This window comes from Hemiscyllium ocellatum, chromosome 5 (assembly GCF_020745735.1).
Source record: "Hemiscyllium ocellatum isolate sHemOce1 chromosome 5, sHemOce1.pat.X.cur, whole genome shotgun sequence".
In the NCBI taxonomy this organism is placed as follows: Eukaryota; Metazoa; Chordata; class Chondrichthyes; order Orectolobiformes; family Hemiscylliidae; genus Hemiscyllium; species Hemiscyllium ocellatum.
This window is the reverse complement of record NC_083405.1, coordinates 51,361,946-51,384,988: the sequence shown is the minus strand read 5'-3', so window position 1 is coordinate 51,384,988 and position 23,043 is coordinate 51,361,946. Positions and strand designations below refer to the sequence as shown.

Below are 23,043 nucleotides of genomic sequence, written 5' to 3'. Positions count from 1 at the left end.
TTCAAATCTGCTTACCCTCTCACTTCACCTGATGAAAGGACTATGCTCTGAAAACTTGTGATTTAAAATGAACCTGTTGACCATAACCTGATGTTGTGTGATTTCTGATTTTGTCCACCCTAGGCCAGCCGACTGGTACCTCCACATCGTGATACAACAATACTGTGATTCCACAGTGGTATAATTTAAGAGCTTATAATTTAAAGCCATTGCTTTCATGACACTAGTTCAAATGGTTAGCCAAAAATGAATGTGCATGCACCTATACTTCAGCAGTAGTGCACTGCAGACTCTTTTGCTTTCAGAAGCATAATGACCTGCATACTTAGCATTTCACCTGCATAAGATGAAAATGCTGACATTCGATGTCATATCTGGGAATTCCTGGAATACACTTATCCAAGCAATATTTAAGCACTGATGTCAATGTGGAATATCAAAATTGTCCTACGCAGTTAAAAACATTTTTAAAAGTAGTTCATCTTTTACACTAATCTTGTGTACGGCTGAAGTATTTAATCATCTCTTTCTAAAATATTAATTAAAAGTGAAAGATTCAGTCATTTTTACTTTGTGATTGTTAGTGAGAGCGTAAGTATGTTTGACAACCTGTCCTGTGAACAACAAATTGGGGAGATTTTCAAAGTTTATTACTAGAAATTATGGCTGTAAGTTTAAAAACAAAATGCTAAAAGAAAATCTGAATTGAAGAAAATATAGAACTATTTAATTTGGAACATGGAAATTTGCTGACCGCATTCTACTTTTGGTATGAGTCCTACATTAAACAACAATTATTGGTGAGAGAATTGAGTGTAGGAGTTGGGAGATTATGTTGTGGCTAGACAGAACATTGGTCACGCCACTTTTGGAATATTGTGTGCAATTCTGGTCTCCTTTCTGTCGGAAGGATGTTTGTGAAACTTGAAAAGGTTCAGAAAATATTTACAAGGATGTTGCCAGAGTTAGAGGATTTGAGCTATAGGAAGAGGTTGAATTGGCTAGGGCTGTTTTTCCTGGACCGTCGGAGGGGTGACCTTATAGAGGTTTAGAAAATCATTAGGGGCATGGATAGGATAAATTGGCAAAGTCTTTTCCCTGGAGTGGGGAGTACAGAACTAGAGGGCATAGGTTTAGGGTGAGAGGGAAAGTTTAAAAAAAGGGAACTAAGGGACAATTTTTCACGCAGAAGGTGGTGCGTTTTTGGAATGAGCTGTCAGAGGAAGTGGTAGCAGCTAGTACAATTGCAGCATCTGAATGGGTATATGAATAGGAAGGGTTTGGAGAGATATGGGCTGGGTGCTGGCAAGTGGGACTAGATTAGTTTGGGATTTCTCATCGGCATGGGCAAGTTGGACTGACGGTCTGTTTTTGTGCTGTACATGTCCATGACACTTATGACTCTGTGTCATCAACTAATTGGTGGAAAATTTTAGAGGCTGATTCCTGGCTGCAAATCCTGTTCAGATGAAAATATGTGATTTGGCTTCTTCACCTATCATCTGTAGTAATTTTGTTGTTTGCATGGTTTTTCTGGTTTCTATTTATATATTGAATTAGTATATTGCATACTCAGTAGGGATTCTATGATTCTAGTCATTTTACTTGTGCTGTGATCAAGTGAACAGATGTCTGTGCTTGAAGGTAGAATACATTCACTACTTATTTCACTAACAGTTTTGAGTATTCTACTTTGTGTAGCATTGACAGATGGAAAGTAAAGCACTTTATAATTTGTTGCCATGTTAAAAGATAATTTGATTTCTTTCACTTACTGGAAGGTAGAACTACATGTACATTTCATAATTTTGTAATTCTCGAAACACTTTATAATTATTGAAATACTTTTGAAATATCACTGGGAAGAATGTATGGAAGCATAGCAGTAATCAGTGTACAGCCAGGTTCCGCAATCAGCAATGAACTGCTGATCACATTATCTATTTGTGATATTGGTGAATACATAAGTATTGGTGAGAATAATCTTTGAATAATCTTATGTGCTTATCCAAGAGGGCCATTAAATCTCAACTTAATATAATGTGCAACAGAAGCATCTCCAATTGCATTTCTTCAGTATGGTGCTACAATCAATTATGCTTAAATTTCAGGAATGCAGGTTGAGCTTAACCTTCTGATTTAGTAAGTGTGCGACCATATCGTGAAGAATGAGACTATGGACCTACATAAATGGTTCCACTAGTTAATATAAACAGTGTGACAACATTTGACCATTAAGCAACATGGGAGGAGTGTTTGTAATCTTGTGAACATGTCAGAAAATTCTTAATTTTTTTTAAGAATGCTTAGAAAGAACATGTGAGAGCTTGCATCAGTTGTAAAAGGAACAGTTTAATTTTCTTGTTAAGTATGTTAAGAACTGCTAGTCTATGTGACCTGTGAACCTTGAACCTGGAAGAAGTACCAACAGGAACAAAGTTTTTAAGATGCATCTGGTGAAGTGACAGAACAAACAAACTTTTGTTGTAAAGAAGGAAGGACAAAAATTAGGAGGCACAATTACAAGGAGCTATGTCTGTGTGTGTGGTACCATTTTAAATAAAAAAAAAAGCTGAAGGTGTGGTGAGAGCAGAAATTATAAATTGGGCTTTGATCAGTTTAATTTGCACCAACTAGATGACTTGTTCACAGATTTAGAAAATGTTTGGGAAATTTGTGATGTCAAGACTCTTATGAACCTAGCTAAGGGTGTTCTGGCGAGGTTTTTATTGAGGTGACGACAGTTTCTGGGTGATTCTGGTTCATTAGAGATATTTTTACAGATGACACAGGACCAATTCGTTGAGTGAGGAAAATCAGACAACATCATTCAAAAACCAAGTTAAAAAGACTGTGAGATTGAAGAACCACATTTCAGAATCTTTTGAGAGATTTTGTTTGATCTGTAATGTATAGTTAGTAATATATCATTTGACTGTTAATTCATGTTTCATTTACATAGATTCTGATTTGTGTTAAAGTAGGAAATACCAACAGGATTCTAAGTTAAAAATCACACAACACCAGGTTATAATTGCAATTAAACCTGTTGGACTATAACCTGGTGTTGTGTGATTTTTAACTTTGTACAGCCCAGTCCAACACCGGCATCTCCAAATCGTAATAGGATTCTATGCTTTGTTGCTTCATTTTGGATCAGTTAGAGATTTGGTTATTTTGGTTTACAGTTCTCCCTACTGGGATCTTAACAGAACTATCCAAGTTCACTTTAAAAAGCATTGCGAACCTAAGAAGTTTTTAAGTTTGGTAGATTTAAGTTGGATTACATTTAGTCATAGGGATGTACAGCACAGAAACAAACCGTTTGGTCCAACCTGTCCATGCAGACCAAATATCCCAACCCAATCTAGTCGCACCTGCCAGCACCTGGCCCATATCTCTCTAAACTCTTCCTATTCATTAACCCAGCCAAATGCATTTTAAATGTTGCAATTGTACCAGCCTCCACCACTTCCTCTGGCAGCTCATGCCATACATGCACCACCCTCTGCGTGAAAAAAGTTACCTCCTTTATATCTTTCCCCTCTCACCCTAAATTTATGCCTTCTAGTTCTGGACTCCCTGACCCCAGAGAAAAGACTTGGTCTATCTATCCTATCCATGCCCCTCATGATTTTGTAAACCTCTATAAGATCACCCGTCAACCTCTGAACTCCTGGGTAAACAGCCTAAGCCTGGTCAGCCTCTCCCTATAGCTCAAATCCTCCAACCTTGGCAACGGCCTTGTAAATCTTCTCTGAACCCTTTCAAGTTTCACAATATTTTTCCGATGGGAAGGAGACCAGAATTGCACGTAATATTCTAATAGTGGCCTAACCAATATCCAGTATAGCCGCAGCATGACAGCCCGACTCCTGTACTCAATAATACATTTGATTAGATTCCCTACAATGTGGAAACAGGCCCAGCGGCCCAACAAGTCCACACCGACCGTCTGAAGACAGCCCACCCCCTACGTTTACTGCTGACTAATCCACCTAACACTGCAGGCAATTTAACATGGCCAGTTCACCTAACCTGCACATCTTTGGACTGTGGGAGGAAACCGGAGTACCCGGAGGAAACCCACACAAACACGGGAAGAATGTACAAACTTCACATAGATAGTTGCCCGAGGCGGGAATTGAACCCAGCTCTCTGGCTTTGTGAGGCAGCAGTGCTAACCACTTTATTCTGACCAATAAAGAAAAGTGTACCAAATGCCTTCTTCATTATCCTATCTACCTGCGACTCCACTTTCAAGGAGCTATGAACCCGCACTCCAAGGTCTGTTTATTCAGCAACACTCCTTAGGACCTTACCATTAAACATTTAAGTCCTGAAAAGATTTACTTTCCCAAAAACGCAGCACCTCGCATTTATCTGATTTAAACTCTGTCTGCCACTTCTCAGTCCATTGGCCCATCTGATCAAGATCCTGTTGTAATCTGAGATAACATTCTTCGCTGTCCACTATACCTCCAATTTTGGTGTCATATGCAAACTTACTAACTATACCTCTTACGCTCACATCCAAATCATTTATATAAATGACGAGAAGTAGGGGACTCAGCACTGATCCTTGTGGCACTCCACTGGTCACAGGCCTCCAATCTGAAAACAACCCTCCACCATGACCCTTTGACTTCTACCTTTGAGCCAGTTCTGTATCCAAATGACTAGTTCTCCCTGTATTCCGTGAGATCTAACCTTGCTAACCAGTCTCCCATGGGGAACCATGTTGAATGCCTTACTGAAGTCCATATAGATCACATCTGCTGCTCTGTCCTAATCAATCCTTTTGTTACGTCTTCAAAAAACTCAATCAAGTTTGCGAAACATGATTTCCCAAGCACAAAGCCATGTTGACCTTCCCTTGCCTTTCCAAATACATCCTGTCCCTCAGGATTCCCTCCAACAACTTGCCCAGCACCGACATCGGGCTCACTTCCCTTGCTTTCCACAGAGTTCTCGGGTACACCTGATCAGGTCCTGGCGATTTATCCATTTTTATGCTTTTCAAGACATCCAGCCCTTCCTCCTCTGTAAAATGGAAATTTTTCAAGATGTCACCATCTATTTCCCTACATTCTATACATTCCATATCTTTTTCCACAGTAAATACGGATGCAAAATACTCGTTTAGTATCTCCTCCATTTTCTGCAGCTCCACACAAAGGCTGCCTTGCTGATGTTTGAGGAGCCCTATTCTCTCCCTAGTTACCCTTTTGTCCTTAATGTATTTGTAAAAACCCTTTGGATTCTCCTTAATTCTATTTTCCAAAGCTATCTCATGTCCCCTTTTTGCCCTCCTGATTTCCCTCTTAAGTAGACTCCTACTTCCTTTATATTCTTCTAAGGATTCACTTGATCTATCATGTCTATATTTGACATATGCTTCCTTCTTATTCTTAACCAAACACTCAATTTCTTTAGTCATCCAACATTCCCTATAACTACCAACCTTTCCTTTCACACTAACAGGAATGCACTTTCTCTGGACTCTCATTATCTCATTTATGAAGGCTTCCCATTTTTCAGTTGTCCCTTTAGCTGTGAACATCTGCATCCAATCAGCTTTTGAAAGTTATTTCTGATTACTGTTAAAATTGACCTTTTTCCCATTTTAGAACTTCGACTTTTAGATCTGGTCCATCCTTTTCCATCACTATTTCAAAACTATAAAATTATGGTCACTGGTCCCAAAGTGCTCCAGCAATTGACACCTCAATCACCTGCCCTACCTTATTTCCCAGGAAGAGGTCAAGTTTTGCACCTTCTGTAGTAGGTACATCCACATACTGATTCAGAAAATTGTCTTGTACACACATAACAAATTCCTCTCCATCTAAACCCTTAACACTATGGCCGTCCCAATCAATGTTTGGAAAGTTAAAATCCCCTACCATAACCACCCTAACATTCTTAAATTTAACTGAGATCTCCTTACAAATTTGTTTCTCAATTTCCCTCTTGACTATTAGAGGGTCTATAATACAATCCCAATCAGGTGATCATTCCTTTCTTATTTCTCAGTTCCACCCAAATAACTTCCCTGGATGTATTTCCGGGAGTATCCTCCCTCAGTACAGCTGTAATGCTATCCGTTATCAAAAACGCCACTTGCTGTCTTCTCCTGCCTCCCTTTCTGTCCTTCCTGTAGCATTTGTATCCTGGAACATGAAGCTGCCAGTCCTGTCCATCCCTGAGCCATTTTTCTATAATAGCTATCCCAGTCCCGTGTTCCTAACAATGCCCTGAGTTCATCTGCCTTCTCAGTTAGGCCTCTTGCATTGAAATAAATGCAGTTTAATTTATCAGTCCTACCTTGTTCTCTGCTTTATCTCTGCCTGTCCCGACTGTTTGACTCGCTTCTGTTTTCTACTGTACCAGTCTCAGATTGATCTCTTTCCTCACTATCTCCCGGGGTCCCAAGCCTTCCCACCTTACTAGTTTAAATCCTCCTGAGCAGCTATAGCAAATCTCCCTGCCAGTATATAAACCCCTTCCAATTTAGGTGCAATCCATCCTTCTTGTATAGTTCACCTCTACCCCAACAGAGATTCCAATGGTCCAAAAATGTGAATCCTTTGAAAAATTGGAAGAAAGAACTTGTATCTGTGTGATGTCTTTTATAACTTTCTGACTGTCTCCAAGTGCTTTATAGGCAACAAAATACTTTTGAATGCTATTCACTGTTATAATTTATGAAAACCTACTAAAATGGAAAATAAGTAAAATTCATGGAGAAGCTTGGCAGTATTTAAGTGTAACAGGTTCTCTAGTATGTGGGAGGATATGATGAAACTTGCTTGAGAATGTATTCATGCATCACCATGCAATGAGGGACAAAATAAAGACTGTTCTTCCCTTTGTATAAATATTCTGATGTATGCCTGATGTTATAGTTAATGATTAGAAGCACAACATTTTATTTTTAGAAATTTAATTTTAAATGTGAGGGACTTACGGGGCATTTTTTCACCGAGGGTGGTGTGTGTATGGAATGAGCTGCCAGAGGATGTGGTAGAGGCTGGTACAATTCTAACATTTAAAAGGCATCTGGATGGGTGTATGAATAGGAAGGGTTTAGAGGGATATGGTTCACATGTGGACAAATTGGACTAGATTAATGTAGGATATCTGATTCACATGGACGAGTTGGATCCATTTTACGTACAGCTGTATGAATTTATACCATTCTATGATCAGGAGCTATTATTCATATCAGATGGAAGGTCGGAAATGGGATAAGTAACTGGCAAATTTGTGTAACTGGAAGCAAAAGGAAGAAATCTACAGTGATCTTCTCACTATGTGGTAGTTAACTTTGTTGTAATTGGAGTTCCAGCTTTCTTGGAAATCCTAGATAAACGTCTAGAGGATTGGAAAACCTCACAGACTTTTAAGAGAATTTGGCATCAAAAAGTATCTTGCTTACAGGATAAATACCTTAATGCAGTAGGTGGGCGTACTTGACTGAAGCACTGCAAACATCATGTTTGCATTATTCCAGTAATCAGCTTTCAAGCCCATCTCCCATCTGGGGGGTGGCAAGTGCATGTGTCATCTAACTAACTGCAGAAATTTGATCATCCTTTTGACTCTGAATTTTGATGCAAAAACCTGTTTCCATTTGTGTCAGTGATGTGAAGTGTGTATAATGACATTTTTCTGAGAGTGTGATCATCTATAATACTGTAACTTTGAGATTTGTGTATGACAACGTAATACAGTGAATTCAGAGCTTGTCTCTTTCAGTGTGCAATTATGTTACATTCACTGAACAATTTATCACACTTACAATTTGTTTTGTATTAACGTTTAGGGCTCCTTATTAATAGACAAAGAACAAAACTTCACTTCTCAGAAAATGGACTTTGTGCAGATTTGCTGTGTATGTCTGGGAGATAACAGTGAAGATGCAGATGAAATTGTCCAGTGTGACAATTGTGGAGTGACTGTACATGAAGGTAAGTGCTTTGAGAATTAGTACTCAGTAATTATGATCGTAGCAACAATTTTAAACAAAAAGACCATGAATAACTGTATACTATATTTAAGATTGCTTCTCTATCAAGGATGTTATGTATCATATGACTGTTGGAATTTAAGTACAATTATGATAGCTGAATTAGGAACTGCTTTGTGGTACCAGCTGAGGGGATAAAAGGACTGAATTCTGTAATATTTCCAGTTAACACTGAAAATTTATTAAAATGTTTTTATTTTGTGCTATAACATTTTAATTTAGTATCTCAAGTTAGCCCAGCAATATTTCTGATGAGTATTCATCGTCTTGTACTTTTGTTGGAGATTATGATGGTAATGCATTTGAATGTTAGAGAGAGATAGTTAGTTTCTTTCTTGTTGGAAATGGTTGCTGCCTATCATTTGCGTGACCAAATGTCACTTGTGACTTCGAGTTATAAATGATACTGAACACTGCAATCATCAGCAAATATTTCTTCTTTCTGATCTTATGACTGAAGAAAGGCATTATTTAATTATCAAAAACAAATTCAAAACTTCCAATTGAATTGCACATTGGTCTTTGACTTCATATTATTGGCACACCCATCTGCTTTATCTTGGTTTATTATATTTATTAGTACAAATTTATCTTGAAGAATTGCTTATTGCCCATTATCATACAATTTACTACCTCTTATATGCCTTGAAATAATAATCATAGCTGTATGAAAAATGACAACTTGATTAGTAGCTCTAATGCCTTTTAATGTACTTCATTAAAAAAGTTGTCCTAATCAATTCCTATAACAAAGATAATCAAAGTCTGTCTCTTGTTAAGAGATTGTGCATGTTAGTTCATGATTTGATTTATTATAGTTCAAAATTATATGTAGTCTATTTAGAATAAGAAGTTTGCACTCTTGTTCCCATCTCAGTTTTGGAATAGATACGTTTCATTTAAGGTTTTTAGTATAGTGTTATAAAATGTGATGAGACAAACTGAGGTGCCAAGAATGATAGTTCTTGTAAGAGTCAAATTGATTTTGACTTGAGACGATGTACTATTTCTTCTTTTAGATCTGTCCCTCTTCTCCTCTTCTCTCTCACTCACACACACACGTGTCACTTTTTAGAACTAGAATTAGAATTCCTACAGTGTCGAAACAGGCCTTTCAGCCTAACAAGTCCATACCAACCCTCTGAAGAGTATCCCACCCAGACCCGACACTATTAGTCTACATTTCCCCTAACTAATGCACCTACCCTACACATCCCTGAACACTGGGCAATTTAGCTTGGCCACTTCACCTAAGCAGCACAACTTTGGACTGTGGGAGGAAACCAGACCACTCTGAGGAAACCAATGCAAACTCCGCACATGTAGTCACCTGCGGCTGGAATCGAACGTAGATCCCTGGCGCTGCGAGGCAGCAGTGCTAACCAGTGAGCCACCATGCTACCTTGCTTACAGATCATTTAGATCAACAGTGGGGACGATGTGATCATCTTGAATGTTAGACAGTTTTTTTTTAGTGATTGGTAGTGCACCTTGCTAAGAAAAGTCAGATTGAGGTTTGTTTTACTTCAAAAGTAAAAGAAGCTAGATGGTTAATGACAGCATGATATGGAACAAGAAGTAATTCAATTACTTGAATTTATACATTACCTTTTTAAAGTGTTCCTTCTGTTCTCCCTCCCTGAGATAGAGATATGAACACCGTTCCCTCTGAGCTGCATGGCCATGTAACTTCTCTGAAAATCTGCACATGCCAGTATGCAAGCCAAAAAATTATGTCAATGGTTTCTGGTTTCTCTGGTTGCTGCCAAGCAGTGACCTTGGAGATCCACTTGGTACCTCAAGAAATTAGAGGGACTGTAGAACAACATTTTAAAAGTAGGATCAATTTCTTTAGAAGGAGAAATGCAGCATAAATAATGAACTGTGTGACCAGTGTTCTAACTTCTAACACAGCTAAAATGCTAGAAGGGACCAGAAAAGGTTCAGTACAGGGTTTCCTTGATTAAAACAAAAAGGAGTCCTTAAAAATACTGTAACTGTGGGGTGGAAACAAAAGGTGGTTGGATGAAGGTCACCCAGTGAATAATGTATGTTTGCAGTCTTAATGCATTTAGTTAAATGTTGCATAATTGTTACAAATTCTACAAGTGCTATAGTGTCTTTGTACAGGCAATTTCTAATGATTTTCATTCATCACCTGAATTTAGCTGTTACAGGACAATTTGTGAATGATCCAAATATCTTGTTAAAAGTTCTAAAGTACTGAAAGCAAATCTTGATTTAATGGGGGAATAGTTTTGTAGAATATAATTTGAATGTAGAAGAATGTAACATTATGCAGGACAGAGCCAATATGAAATACAGAATGCTATAGTATTGTCTGTTGGGAAGTAACAAAAAATTATTGTTGTATTTCATAATTGACTTTGATTCACTTCTGAAAACTGATATTTGTTTTGGTACTAAACAGATTTCAGTACAAATAAAGAAAATTCACTGTTCTTACAAACTATGTGGACCACCTGGCATTGACTAGGCTTCAGAAACAGCAACATCAATTGTAGTCCTACTGATTCTTTAATGTCATCCTACAAACCGTGAACCATGAACCGGTTCATGATTGATGTGCTGCACATTGATTTCCAGAAGAGATTTTATTAGGTGCCATGTTAGAGATTAGTGCTGAAAATAAAGCCTTAGTTACAGGAGCAGTATCTTGATATAGATAGAAGATTGGCTGGCTAATTGGAAGTGGAGAATAGGTTTAAGTGGGCTTTTTCACATTGGAAACATGTAACAACTGTAAAGCAGGGATCAGTGCTAAGGTCTCAAAAGTTTACAGTTTGTATAAATGACATAGATGAAGGGATTAAAGATATTGCTAAATTTGCTGATGGAACATTAGGTAAGAAAATAAATTGTGAAGAGGTTGTAGGAGGCCACAAATGAATAGATGTAAGTTAAGTGAGTGGTCAAAGATCTGGTAAATGGAGTATAATCTGGGAAAATTTATAATTGTCCATAATGGCAGGAAGAATTTTAATAAGCATGTTATCTAAATGATGATAGATTGCAGAGCTCTATGATGCAGTAGGGTCAGGGCGTCCTTGTGCATAAATTTTGAAAGGTCAGTATGTACGTCTGGCAGTAATTGGAAAAACAAATAGGAAGTTATTGTTTGTAGTTATAGAGTCATAGAGATGTACAGCATGGAAAGAGACTCTTTGGTCCAACTCATGCATGGCAACCAGATATCTTAAATTAATCCGGTCCCATTTGTCAGCATTTGGCCCATATTCCTCTGAACCCATCCAGATGTCTTCAAATGTTGTAATTGTATTTCCACCACTTGCTCTATCAGCTCATTCCAAACACACACCACCCTCCGCATGAAACATTTGTCCTTAAGTCCCTTTTAAATCTTTCCCTCTCACCTTAGTCTAGTTTTGTCTCCCCTATCCTGGGGAAAACACCTTGACTATTTACCCGACCCATGCCCCTCCTGATTTTATAAATTCATATAAGGTCAACCCTCAGCCTCTGACACTCCTGTGAGGGAGATTTGAATCTGAAAAAAAGGAAGTTAAATGTCAGCCAAATAGGGCATTGGTCAAACCATGTCTGGAGTACAGTATTGATCTCCTTATTTCAGGAAGGATGTAAATGCATAAGAAGTAGTTTAGAGAAGCTAAACTTTGGTCCTGGAGTGGGTGGGCTATCATACAAGAAATAGTTGAACAAGCTCAACTTAGATCTGCTAAAGATGGGAAGAGGGGAAAATTACTTGATTGAAACATCTAAGATCCCAAAGGGTCTTGACAAGATAGATTGGGAAAGGATGCTTCCTCTCGTGAAGACAAAATCCAACCTGGCTAATTTAGATTTCACCAAAGTCACATGACTTTTGACCTTTATTATAGTCTGAGTCCAAACATGGTCAAAAGAGCTGAACTCCAGAGTTGAGATGAAATTAAAAGCTGTTCACATCAAGTCAGCACTTGACCAAGTTAGGCCCAAAGTACAAGCTTTAGAAGTGTGTGTAATCTTCATGAGATACAGTGAGACCAGTACCTGTAAAGGGCAGAAAATATTGTGTTTGAAAGGTGAATTTAATGCTAAGTCATATAACTTATGGTGACTGTGATCTCATAGATTTGTTTGATCAGTTTAGAAAGAGAATAACTCTCCCGATTTTTGTTTAAGTTGGAGTTTTTTTGTGGATGTTGTATAGCATCACTGAGAAATATTTACCCCATTAGAATCCCTATAATGTGGAAGCAGGCCATTCGGACCATTGAGTACACACCAATTCTCCGAAAAGTATCCCATACAGACCCAACTCCCTACCCTATCCCTGTAACCCTGCATTCCCAAGGTTATTCACCTTGTCACCACATAGACTCATACAGCATGGAAACAGACCCTTTGGTCTCACTATCATGTTCCCAAACTAAACTGGTCCCACTGGACACTGTCAAAGAGTGGAAAAGCACAGTTGGTCAGGCAGCATCCAAGGAGCAGGAGAGTCAATATTTCGAGCATAAACTCTTCAGCGGAAAATGTGGACTCATCTGCTCTTTGGATGCTGCCTGACTGGCTGTGCTTTTCTAGCACCACGCTCTTCAATTCTGATCTCCAGCATCTGCAATCCTCACTTTCACCCACTGGACACTCGGGGCAATTTAGAATAATCTAGTTCTCTGATCAGCACATTTTTGGACTGTGGGAGGAGACCAAACTACCTAGAGAAAACCCACACAGACACAAGAAGAGCGTGAAAACTACATAGTCATCCGAGGGTGGAATCGAACCCTGTTGTTGTGAGGCAGCAGTGCTAACCACTGAGCAGCTGTGCTACCGCATAATCTGACCACCTTTCATCAGGATAGTACTGAGAGTCATACCCTGTCATTCTTTGACACTGGAAAGTTGAGGGTTCACCAGAACAAATGTTGCATAATAGTACTGCATTAATAAAACAAAAATGAAATGCTGGAAATACAAAACAAATAAGATACTTACTGAAAACTGGCCAGGCAGTTGTTGTAGAGAGAACAGTCTTGTTGACACTTCATGTAAAATTCGAACAAAGATCTTAGGTAGTGAATCTAGATCTGATGAAGAGTGCACCTGATGCATCAAGATATCTGTCTCTTTTACAGATGCTGTGTGGCCTACTTAGCATTTTTAATGATTTGTTTTTGTTTGAATTCTTCCACTAGGTGGCAATTAACCTATTTCGGAAACTACCAACTGCCACAGTCTTTCAATCTGTTAATGTTAACTAGTGCCTATTTAGAACCACACTATTCTTTCTGCCTGGCCACCTTTGCAAAAAAAAATGTGTAGAGCTACATTATTGATTCTTTTCCTTATTTCGTTTCCTTTTTGTCCTTTTTTTTAGTAAAAATAGATTTTATGATGGTGTGCAGTTGAATCAGTAGAAAATCAGAGCAACCACCATACACTTCTACATCTGGTATCTGATGACATTGGGCCTGAAGTGCACTTAACAGCTCGGAAGACAACAATAATCTTATGCAGTTCATATTGCACAGGGTTAATAAACCACCTGCTGTCTTCAGGAATTCCTTTGAACTTAGGCATGTAAGACATGAGCAGGAGTGGTCTATATGGCATCATGTCTCCTCTGACATTCAGGAACATCGTTTGAACTCATTCCGGTTTTCTCACCTGATTCTATTATCTCTTGATTTCACTGGAGTCCAATAATCTTGGACACATGAAATGACTGAGCTTGCACAGTCAGCCAAAGTAGTGAATTTAAAAAATTCAGAACTGTTGAGTGAAGAAATTCCTCGTCATCTTAGTCTTAAATGCTCAGCCCCTTGTTCTGAAAAGATGTTTTCTTGTTGTAGAGTCCTGGGTTAGAGGAAACAACTCTCAGCATCTACCCTCAGTCTCTCTCAGATCTTTAAATTTTCAATTAGATCATCATTAACTGTTCTAAACTCTAGATGATATGGATGCAATCTGCTCAAGCTCTCATCACTGGATAGCACTGCTATTCCCAGGAATGAATCAGTCACTTGACATAATGAGCAACGGTTGACCAAGTATATAATGCAACATCTTTTGTGCTTCTATTCCAGCAAAATGCTATTGATCACAGAATGACATTAGATCAATGATGGTGTCTGTCCACCTTAGGAGTTGATAGACTTTCCATGGGATTATGGCACTTCTGGATTGAACATTTGTCTGTTGGGGCTATCTAGACTGACTTGTGTATGGCATTTCTTTCAGTATCTGGCACAGATGAATATCTTTGGCTTGAGGTGCTTCCTTCTGATAGGCACTGTCTTTCACCATCTGATCATTTATTTTGTCCTCTGTTTTTCCATACACTTGCTGATTGCTATCACCAGGCACTTTAGTGAGCAGTCAGGACTTCCCTTGCATCCGCCTTGATCCTGGTCCCTTTAGTTATTGTGGGCAACCTGTTGGCCTTGTGTCGATAACAAGCTTTCACTCTAGGATGTTTCTGGGAAAGTGGCTATCATCCGTTTAGCTCAAATGACACAGCCAATTGAGTTGCTGACTTGAGGAATTGCTGGAGATCCCTGCTAGCTGAGTATTTTCATCAGTGGCACTCTGTCTTGTCAGACTATGCCCAAGTTCATGTAAGGCAGTGGAGTTGGAAGTAGTTCAACACATTTCTTTACTTATGCAGGAGGCAGCTGAGAATGCAAGCCTGTACAAGCACAGATTTGTATTTTCTTTAATTTGCTATTGGTCCTTATTTAACAATTCAGCCTTGAAATTGCAGTTGTAACTTTTGCTGTCCTGCTGCCTACTTTTGCATCAAGAAAGCAATTGCTGGTCATTGTTGGTCCACAGTAAAGATCTTTCTGCTTTAAAGCACGCTTTATAAATGTGAATTTGCTGCAACACGGTTGACGAATTGAGAACACTGTTTTGAAAGTGTGAACTTTTGAAACATGCGTTGGCAGTAAAGTGATTACATCGCTAACACTTGCTGTTTCTAAAGTGCGGTTTTTCTATAATGCGGGGTTGCACAAGGGCACAACCCATACATTGTAGAAGAGAGACCTGTATGTGAAACTGTTGCCGACCTCCAGAATGGGACGGTCCGTGTTATTAGCAAGTGGAATCTCTGCATCCTGGGCCATTATTTTTGGTCGTCTTGACACAGATTGTCAATCCAAACACCTTGCAGTCCTGGGAGTTCTGATGTATAAGAAATTGGAAGTGACCTTCAGTGTGGAATTGTGAGCATTTCAGCTAGCAGCAGTTCATGGACTAAGACTTTGAATTTTGGTCTTGGTCCAGAGTTTTAAGTGAACGGTTTGCTGTTGATCACCAAAGAGGATTAGTGTCAGGCTATATCCCTGCTTTATCTCACCGATCTTTAAAATTTTCGATGATGCTCCATTTTAACTGACAAAATTGTGCCTGTCATTTGGAAAGAAGTGATGCAGCAGTATAGGGAGTTGATGAGATTAAAGGCCTTGGAGTTGTTAATGAAGCAATGTAAAGTGTCAGTTATTTGTGACTCTCTTTTCTGTAACTGGCAAAATGAAAAAATCATGTTAACTGCGGATTTGCCAGTTGTGAAGCCGCACTACGATTTGGTAGATACATGGTGCCAAGGTCTCTAGTCTAGTCAGAACAACGTGTGCAAAAATGTTCCTCTGAATACTTAACAAGCAATAGCTAAGTAATTGTTGGAGTCTCTTTGATCCCTTTTTGTTTTTGTGCAAGATCAAGTTAACCATTCTAATATAGTTACCTCCTTAAGGTTGATTGAGTAGACCTGAAGTATAAACCTGAGTTCAGAAAACAGAATGACGAGCCAATATCAAGGTACAATTTGTAGCAATTATGATCCTTTTAATACAATTTCTAGCAATTAAAGTGACACTATTTTTTGTGGCATTTCAATACAAGGCTAACAAAAAAAGTCATTTTCAAATTTACATTTCAGAGACATGTAGATTATCAATGTTACCAGTTATTTGCAATAAAATGTTGGATAAGATTTTAGTCAGTGGAATTATATTTCAAAACCATGAAACAAGTGTTTATCCTTTTTTAATCTGTTGATGGATGAAGAAAAACTTGACACTCTATGCTGGAGACCCTACAGCATTGCATACATGCCATGTGGCACCCATGGTTTCTTGTTAAATCTAATAGTGATAAGCACTTATGGAGCTTGTGTTTTGTGAAAAAGATGCATAGTACAGTTAATATGTTGAGTCCACATACAACCACTAGCAATTCAGAATTGTTATTTTTATTGAGGAGTGTGTATATTTCTATGATTTGACTAATTATGTTTCAATGTAGAAAAATCACAAAATTCAGATAACTAGCATAGGTAAAATTGTTATGTGCATTATTGGACCAGATGGTAAATATAGTACTACACAGAGTGACTGTTGCTATCTGTCCCTCACCTGATTTTTAAGTTTGGCTTGCCCACAAGAGGAGTCCACTTTTTCAAAAAGTAAAGCTTTATTTCTGATTTGTGTTGGAAACTTCAGAATAAAGCACATAAATTTTAAGCGTGGAATAAACCTTGATCAAAATTTGTTTGTGAACCACTTTGGGCGGCACGGTGGCACAGGGGTTAGCACTGCTTCCTCACAGTGCCAGAGATCCGGGTTCAATTCACGCCTCAGGCGACTGACTGTGTGGAGTTTGCATGTTGTCCCCGTGTCTGCGTGGCTTTCCTCTGGGTTCTCCGGTTTCCTCCCACAGTCCAAAGATGTGCAGGTCAGGTGAATTGGCCATGCTAAGTTGCCCGTAGTGTTAGGTAAGGGGTGAATATAGGGGGTATGGGTGGGTTGCGCTTCGGCGGGTCGGTGTGGACTTGTTGGGCCGAAGGGCCTGTTTCCACACTGTAAGTAATCTAATCTAATTTAATCTATAAGAACCACCTGAACTATGATATGGAAAACTTTGGTGAGTTGCAGCGACAACAAATGGTAGGATAAACGAGGGAGAGAATAGGGCCCTTCAAAGATCAGCAACTTATAGAGGTTTATAAAATCATGAGGGGCATGGATAGGATAAATAGACAAAGTCTCTTTCCTGGGTTGGGGGAGTCCAGAACTAGAGGTCGTAGGGTGAGAGGGGAAAGATATAAAAGGGACCTAAGGGGCATCTTTTTCATGCAGAGGGTGGTACGTATATGAAATGAGCTGCCAGAGGAAGTGGTAGAGGCGGATACAATTACAATATTTAAAAGACATCTGGATGTGTATATGAATAGGAAGGGTTTGGAAGGATTTGGGCCGGGTGCTGGCAGGAGGGACTAGATTGGATTGGGATATCTGGTTGGCATGGACGAGTTGAATCGAAGGGTCTGTTTCTGTGCTATACATCTCTATGACTCTATGAATCTATGATCCAGTCTGCAGGCTGATTGCCACACCAATGTCGAGAGTGGGGTGCTTAGTGAGTTTTGAGAAGATTTATAGCTCAGGTTAAGGTTCTGGATGTAGATTTGCTCGCTGAGCTGGAAGTTTCATTTCCAGATATTTCGTCACTCTACTGGGTAACTCTTCAGTGGGCCTCTAGGTGAAGCACTGCTGATAATTCCTGCTTTCTATTTATATGTTTGGATTTCTTTGGCTTGGTGATGTCATTTCCTGTTTTTATTTCCTCCGGGGGTGGTGGATGGGTGTAACTCGATGTGTTTGTTGATAGAGTTCCAGTAGGAATGCCAAGCTTCTAGGAATTCTCGTGGGTGTCTCTGTTGAGCTTGTCGTAGGGTGAATGTGTTGTCCCAGTTGAAGTGGTGTCCTTCTTTATCTGTATGTAAGGATACTAGTGAGAGAGGGTCATGTCTTTTTTGTGGCTCGTTGATGTTCATGTATCCTGGTGGCTAGTTTTCTGCCTGTTTGTCCTATGTAGTGATTGGAACATTCTTGCACGGTATTTTGTAAATGACATTAGTTTTGCTTGTTGTCTGTATAGGGTCTTTCAAGTTTATTAGCTGCTGTTTTAGTGTGTTGGTGGGTTTGTGGGCTACCATGATGCCAAGGGGTCTGAGTAGTTTGGCAGTCTGTTTCCAGGTGATTATTTGCACTCCATGTGAATTTATTGTACTTAAAGTACTATTGCAATATGACCTAATATGAGCTACTAAGATGTTTGTGTTTTATGCCAGAATGCCGTTTCAAAAGTTAGTTTTGTAATTGAACAGCTATTCAATAATGTTTACTGAACTGCAACAGTTTTATGCAATAGTGCTAGAATTTTCTTTCACATTTATGCAGGTGATTAATTTCATTAATTGGTTGAGTATGGGCAGGGTTCAGATGAATGTCCATCAGCCTGATGCCAATTTGAGAAACTATATTTTCAGTATTGGCTTGATTGATACTACTGGTTAACCATAATAAAACACAATGTAAGAAATAGTTTGCTCGATACATTTTTAATCCAGGAAATATGTGCTGAATATGAAAACTGTTAGTATACTTTCTTTGTGTAGCTATGATCTTTGAGCTTTTACACTTGTCCTACTATTAGAATTGGGTTTTATTGTTGCATACTCAAGTACAGGGATATTTCAGTATAGTGAAAAGTGTACAAATTCACCATTTTTCATACCATCTTGGGTAAAAAGATGTCCAGGTACAAAATCTTGGGTGTAAATTAGGAAAATAAAGTTAAACATTTAGCATTACAGTCCTTCTAATGCAGAGAAAGAGAGAATTTTTAAAAAAGCGGATGGAACAGATGAGTTCACGCTGGGCTTCACCTCAAAGCTGGGAGTCGGTGCTTGTATATTATGACCATTGGTCTTTTACTTTACATCATTGTGAAATACCAAAATTGTAGCATTAAACATAGCTTTTGTCAATAATGAACTGTTCCTTTTATAGAGTACACTAAACCAGTTTACTGTTCAGAAGTTTGGACAGTTTGACAGGATTGCCTTTTGGTTAGACTGTCTTTGAAACCCAGCGCTTCATTTCTGATGTACTTTGTAATTTGTGTTGCATTTTGATGGTACTGACCTTTTAGCTTGTGTCATTCACATCAGTGATCTGCTACTTTGTCATTTGTTGAAGAACTATGGAAAATATTCTACATTTTACAGGTTATAAGTATTGAAATAATGTTTTACTGCTCTCTATCCTTCTCAGTTTTGATCACCTTCATCTTTAAATACCACTGTATGACTTCATCTTCTCAGGGTCGCTAATTCTGAATTCTATCTGCAGGAGGCCAAAATGAATTAATGGATCAAATAGCCTTCTGTCCAGTCATACCTAAGTCTGCCAGCTTACTGATGTTCTTTCCCTAATCAAAGATAATTTGGCTTGGTACTAGACTGTCGAAATAGACATTTTATTCAGTGTATTTAGTTGTTGAACTAGGGACATTACTGAGGAAGTTTGTTAAGGCATTATTTGTAAAATTAGTGATGAGGTTTGGTTTGCTGACTGAGACTGGAAGTGAAGAAAGTGGAATAATGTATAGTTAACCTAAATGATCTATATGTTTAATATTGAAACTGATAATTATGGTGAAACTAGAAATTGCAACCTTTGTGACCTGTAGTTTTCTCCGTTGACAATTTAATTTGAGTAAGCTGTTTGAGGTTTTTTGAAATAGATGTCATTTGCAAAGGCCTATGTTGATCTTTTGACATTGTACAATAATCCACACAATTATTGTCTGCATCAATATATTCTCCTTTTTTCACTTTGCGTTGGATGTATTGATTTTTTTTTGTTGTGAGTACTGGTGATCCAATGCGAAGTATTGAAGCCATACATGACTAATGGGACATCACTGCTGATTCCAGACATACAGCTGGTTGATGGTTACCTTCTAGAAATCACAGCTGTAATTAATTTACCCATCTTTCTGTCCAGCTGTCCACACCCTGCCTTAATAGTAAAAATACTTCCAATAAAAGAAACAGATAGTTGTGTTTATTGGAGATCAGTCATATCAGCTCCAGGACATCTCTGCCAGAATTCCTCAGGATAAAGTTGTAGGTCCAATCATCTTCAGCTGCTTCATCAGTAACCTTCCCTTTATAATAAAGTCAGAAGTGGTGATGTTGGCCGATGATTGCACAATGTTTACAACTTCTCAGATACTAAAGCAGTCCATGTTTAAATGCAACAAGATCTGGACAATATCCGGGTTGGGCTGACGAGTAGCCAGTAACATTTGTGCCATACAAATCCCAGGCTATGATCATCACCAATAAGAGGGAATCTAACCACTGCTCCTTGACATTCAGTGCTGTTGCCATTACTGAATTCTGTACAGTCAACATCTTGGGGGTTATCATTGACCAGAAACTCAAGTGGATTCACCACATAAACACAGTGGCTACAAGAACAGGTCAGAGGCTAGGAATAACGCGGTGAGTAACTCACCTCCTGATTCCCCAAAGCCTGTCCATATCTACAAGGCACAAATCAGGAGTGTGATGGAATACTTCCCACTTGCCTGGATAAGTGCAGCCCTAAATAAAATTAAGAAACATGACACCATCCAAGTCAAAGCATCCTGCTTGATTGGCACTATACCCCAAGCATCTACAGCCTCCAGCACCAATGCTCAGTAGCAGCGGTGTCAATTATCTACAAGATACACTACAGAAATTCACCAGAGGTCCTCAGATAGCACCTTCCAACCCACAGTCACTTTCATCTAGAAGGACAAAGACAGCAGATATATGGTAACATCACCACCTTCAAGTTCCCCTCCAAGCCACGTGTCTCCTGACTTGGAAATCTATCGCTATTCCTTCACTGTTGTTGGGTCAAAATACTGGAGTTACCTCCCTAATGGGATTGTATGTCAACTCACAGCAGGTGGAATGCTGCAGTTCAAGAAGGCAGCTCACTACCTCTAGGGCTGTTAGGAATATGCAGTAAATGCTGGCCAGCTAATGACGTCCACACGTCACAAATGAATAAGTAAATAACCATTTGTCTTTGTCATTTTAACTGAATATTCTGTTAATAGTTTGCATGAATTGCAAGCATGAATATCGATTGTGCTTGGTGAACAGACTGTTGCTCAAATATGTACAACCCAGATGGTCTCCTTCTTCAAAGACCGCAGTTTCCCCCCCAGACGTGATCGATGATGCCATCCACCGCATCTCCACCCCTTTCTGCTCCTCCGCCCTTGAGCCCCGCCCCTCTAATCACTACCACCTACAACCCCACCAACCTCCATATACATCGTATCATCCATCATCATTTCCGCCACCTCCAAACGGACCCCACCACCAGAGATATATTTCCCTCCCCTCCCCTATCAACGTTCCGAAAAGACCACTCCCTCCGTGACACCCTCGTCAGGTCCACAACCCCCACCAACCCAACCTCCACTCCCGGCACCTTCCCCTGCAACCGCAAGAAATGCAAACCTTGCGCCCACACCTCCCCCCTTACTTCCCTCCGAGGTCCCAAGGGATCCTTCCATATCCGCCACAAATTCACCTGCACCTCCACACACATCATTTACTGCATCAGTTGCACCCGATGTGGCCTCCTCTATATTGGGGAGACAGGCCGCCTACTTGCAGAACGTTTCAGAGAACACCTCTGGGACACCCGGACCAACCAACCCAACCACCCCATGGGTCAACTCTTCAACTCCCCCTCCCACTGCACCAAGGACTCCTCCATCGCCGGACCATAGCAACACTACGGCTGGGGGAAGAGCGCCTCATCTTCCGCCTAGGAACCCTCCAACCACAAGGGATGAACTCAGATTTCTCCAGTTTCCTCATTTCCCCTTCCCCCACCTTATCTCAGTCAAATCCCTCGAACTCAGCACTGCCTTCCTAACCTGCAATCATCTTCCTGACCTCTCCGCCCTCACTCCTGCCGACCGCCTTCGCCTTGACCTCCTTCCACCTATCGCATTTCCAATGCCCCTCCCCCAAGTCCCTCCTCCCTAACTTTTATCTTAGCCTGCTGGACACACTTTCCTCATTCCTGAAGAAGGGCTCATCCCAGAAATGTTGATTCTCCTACTCCTTGGATGCTGCCTGACCTGCTGCGCTTTTCCAGCAACACATTTTCAGCTCTGCTCAAATAGTCAATCTACTGATAAGTAATATTGTGCCTAAAGGGAGATGTTAGTCTTGTAGTAGTATCATTGAACAAGTACTCCAGAGACCCAGGCTAATGCTTTAAGAACACTGGTTCAAATCCCATGTGGCAGCTGATAGAATTTGAATTCAGTTAATAAGTCAGAAATAAATATGGCCTATGTCATTGTGACCGTGCCAACTAACATTGAACAACATTAATTTCAGTATTTCTCGCTTTGCCTTTGCATTCTCTCACTGAAATTGCACTTCTAAAAAGAGGAATCCCTTGCAGCGGACTACATGACGCTGCAATGCAAGCCACTCTCTTCCCTCAACAAAGACTCACAGAGCCTCAAATTTCGCCATTAGGGAACTTTAATCCCTTTCTCACTTTACTCCTCACGGGGGCTTGAATTTCACTTAAACACAGTGAATTTAAAACCCACTTAAACACCGGAAACTCGAACCCCAATTAAATATAGAAAACTCGAATCCCAATTAAACACAGTGAGCTTGGACCTCAGCACAGCGCGGAGGTCTTGAACAGCAAATTATCCACCCAGGATCTCAATCCCCAGTACCGCACAGAGGGCTTGAACCTCAACCAAACCCACTAAGGGGACTTGAATTCCAGTACAGCGTGAGAACTCTAACCTCAATCACACTCACCCCAGTGGACTCGAACCCTAATACTGCACAGAGATTCGAACTTCAATCACACTCCTCTCCCCTCAATGTAGTGCAGAAGACTCGAACCTCTGCCTGCCAGTGCACTTGTGAAACTGTGTCTCTTAACTGAACTAACTGCAGTAGAGAGATTGAAGAATTCAAAGGTGGGCAGATTCTGGAAAAATGCAGGTGTAGCAGGGTTGTTGTTATGGGTGATTTCAATTTTCTCAATATTGCCTGGACCTCCTAAGTGCAGACGGATTGGCTGGAGCTGATTTTGTCAGGTGTGTTCAGGAAGGTTTGCTTA

The 23,043-nt window shown here is 39.8% G+C and overlaps 1 protein-coding gene across 3 annotated transcripts in view; it reads left to right on the top strand.

Annotated features, from left to right (window-relative positions):
- Positions 1-23,043, top strand: part of phf14 (PHD finger protein 14) — a 239,054-nt gene that overhangs the window by 20,888 nt on the left and 195,123 nt on the right. For all 3 annotated transcript variants that reach the window (XM_060824742.1, XM_060824743.1, XM_060824745.1), the window contains exon 4: positions 7,829-7,973. In XM_060824742.1, coding sequence (XP_060680725.1) covers positions 7,829-7,973 — 145 coding nt within the window. The remainder of the gene's footprint in view (positions 1-7,828; positions 7,974-23,043) is intronic.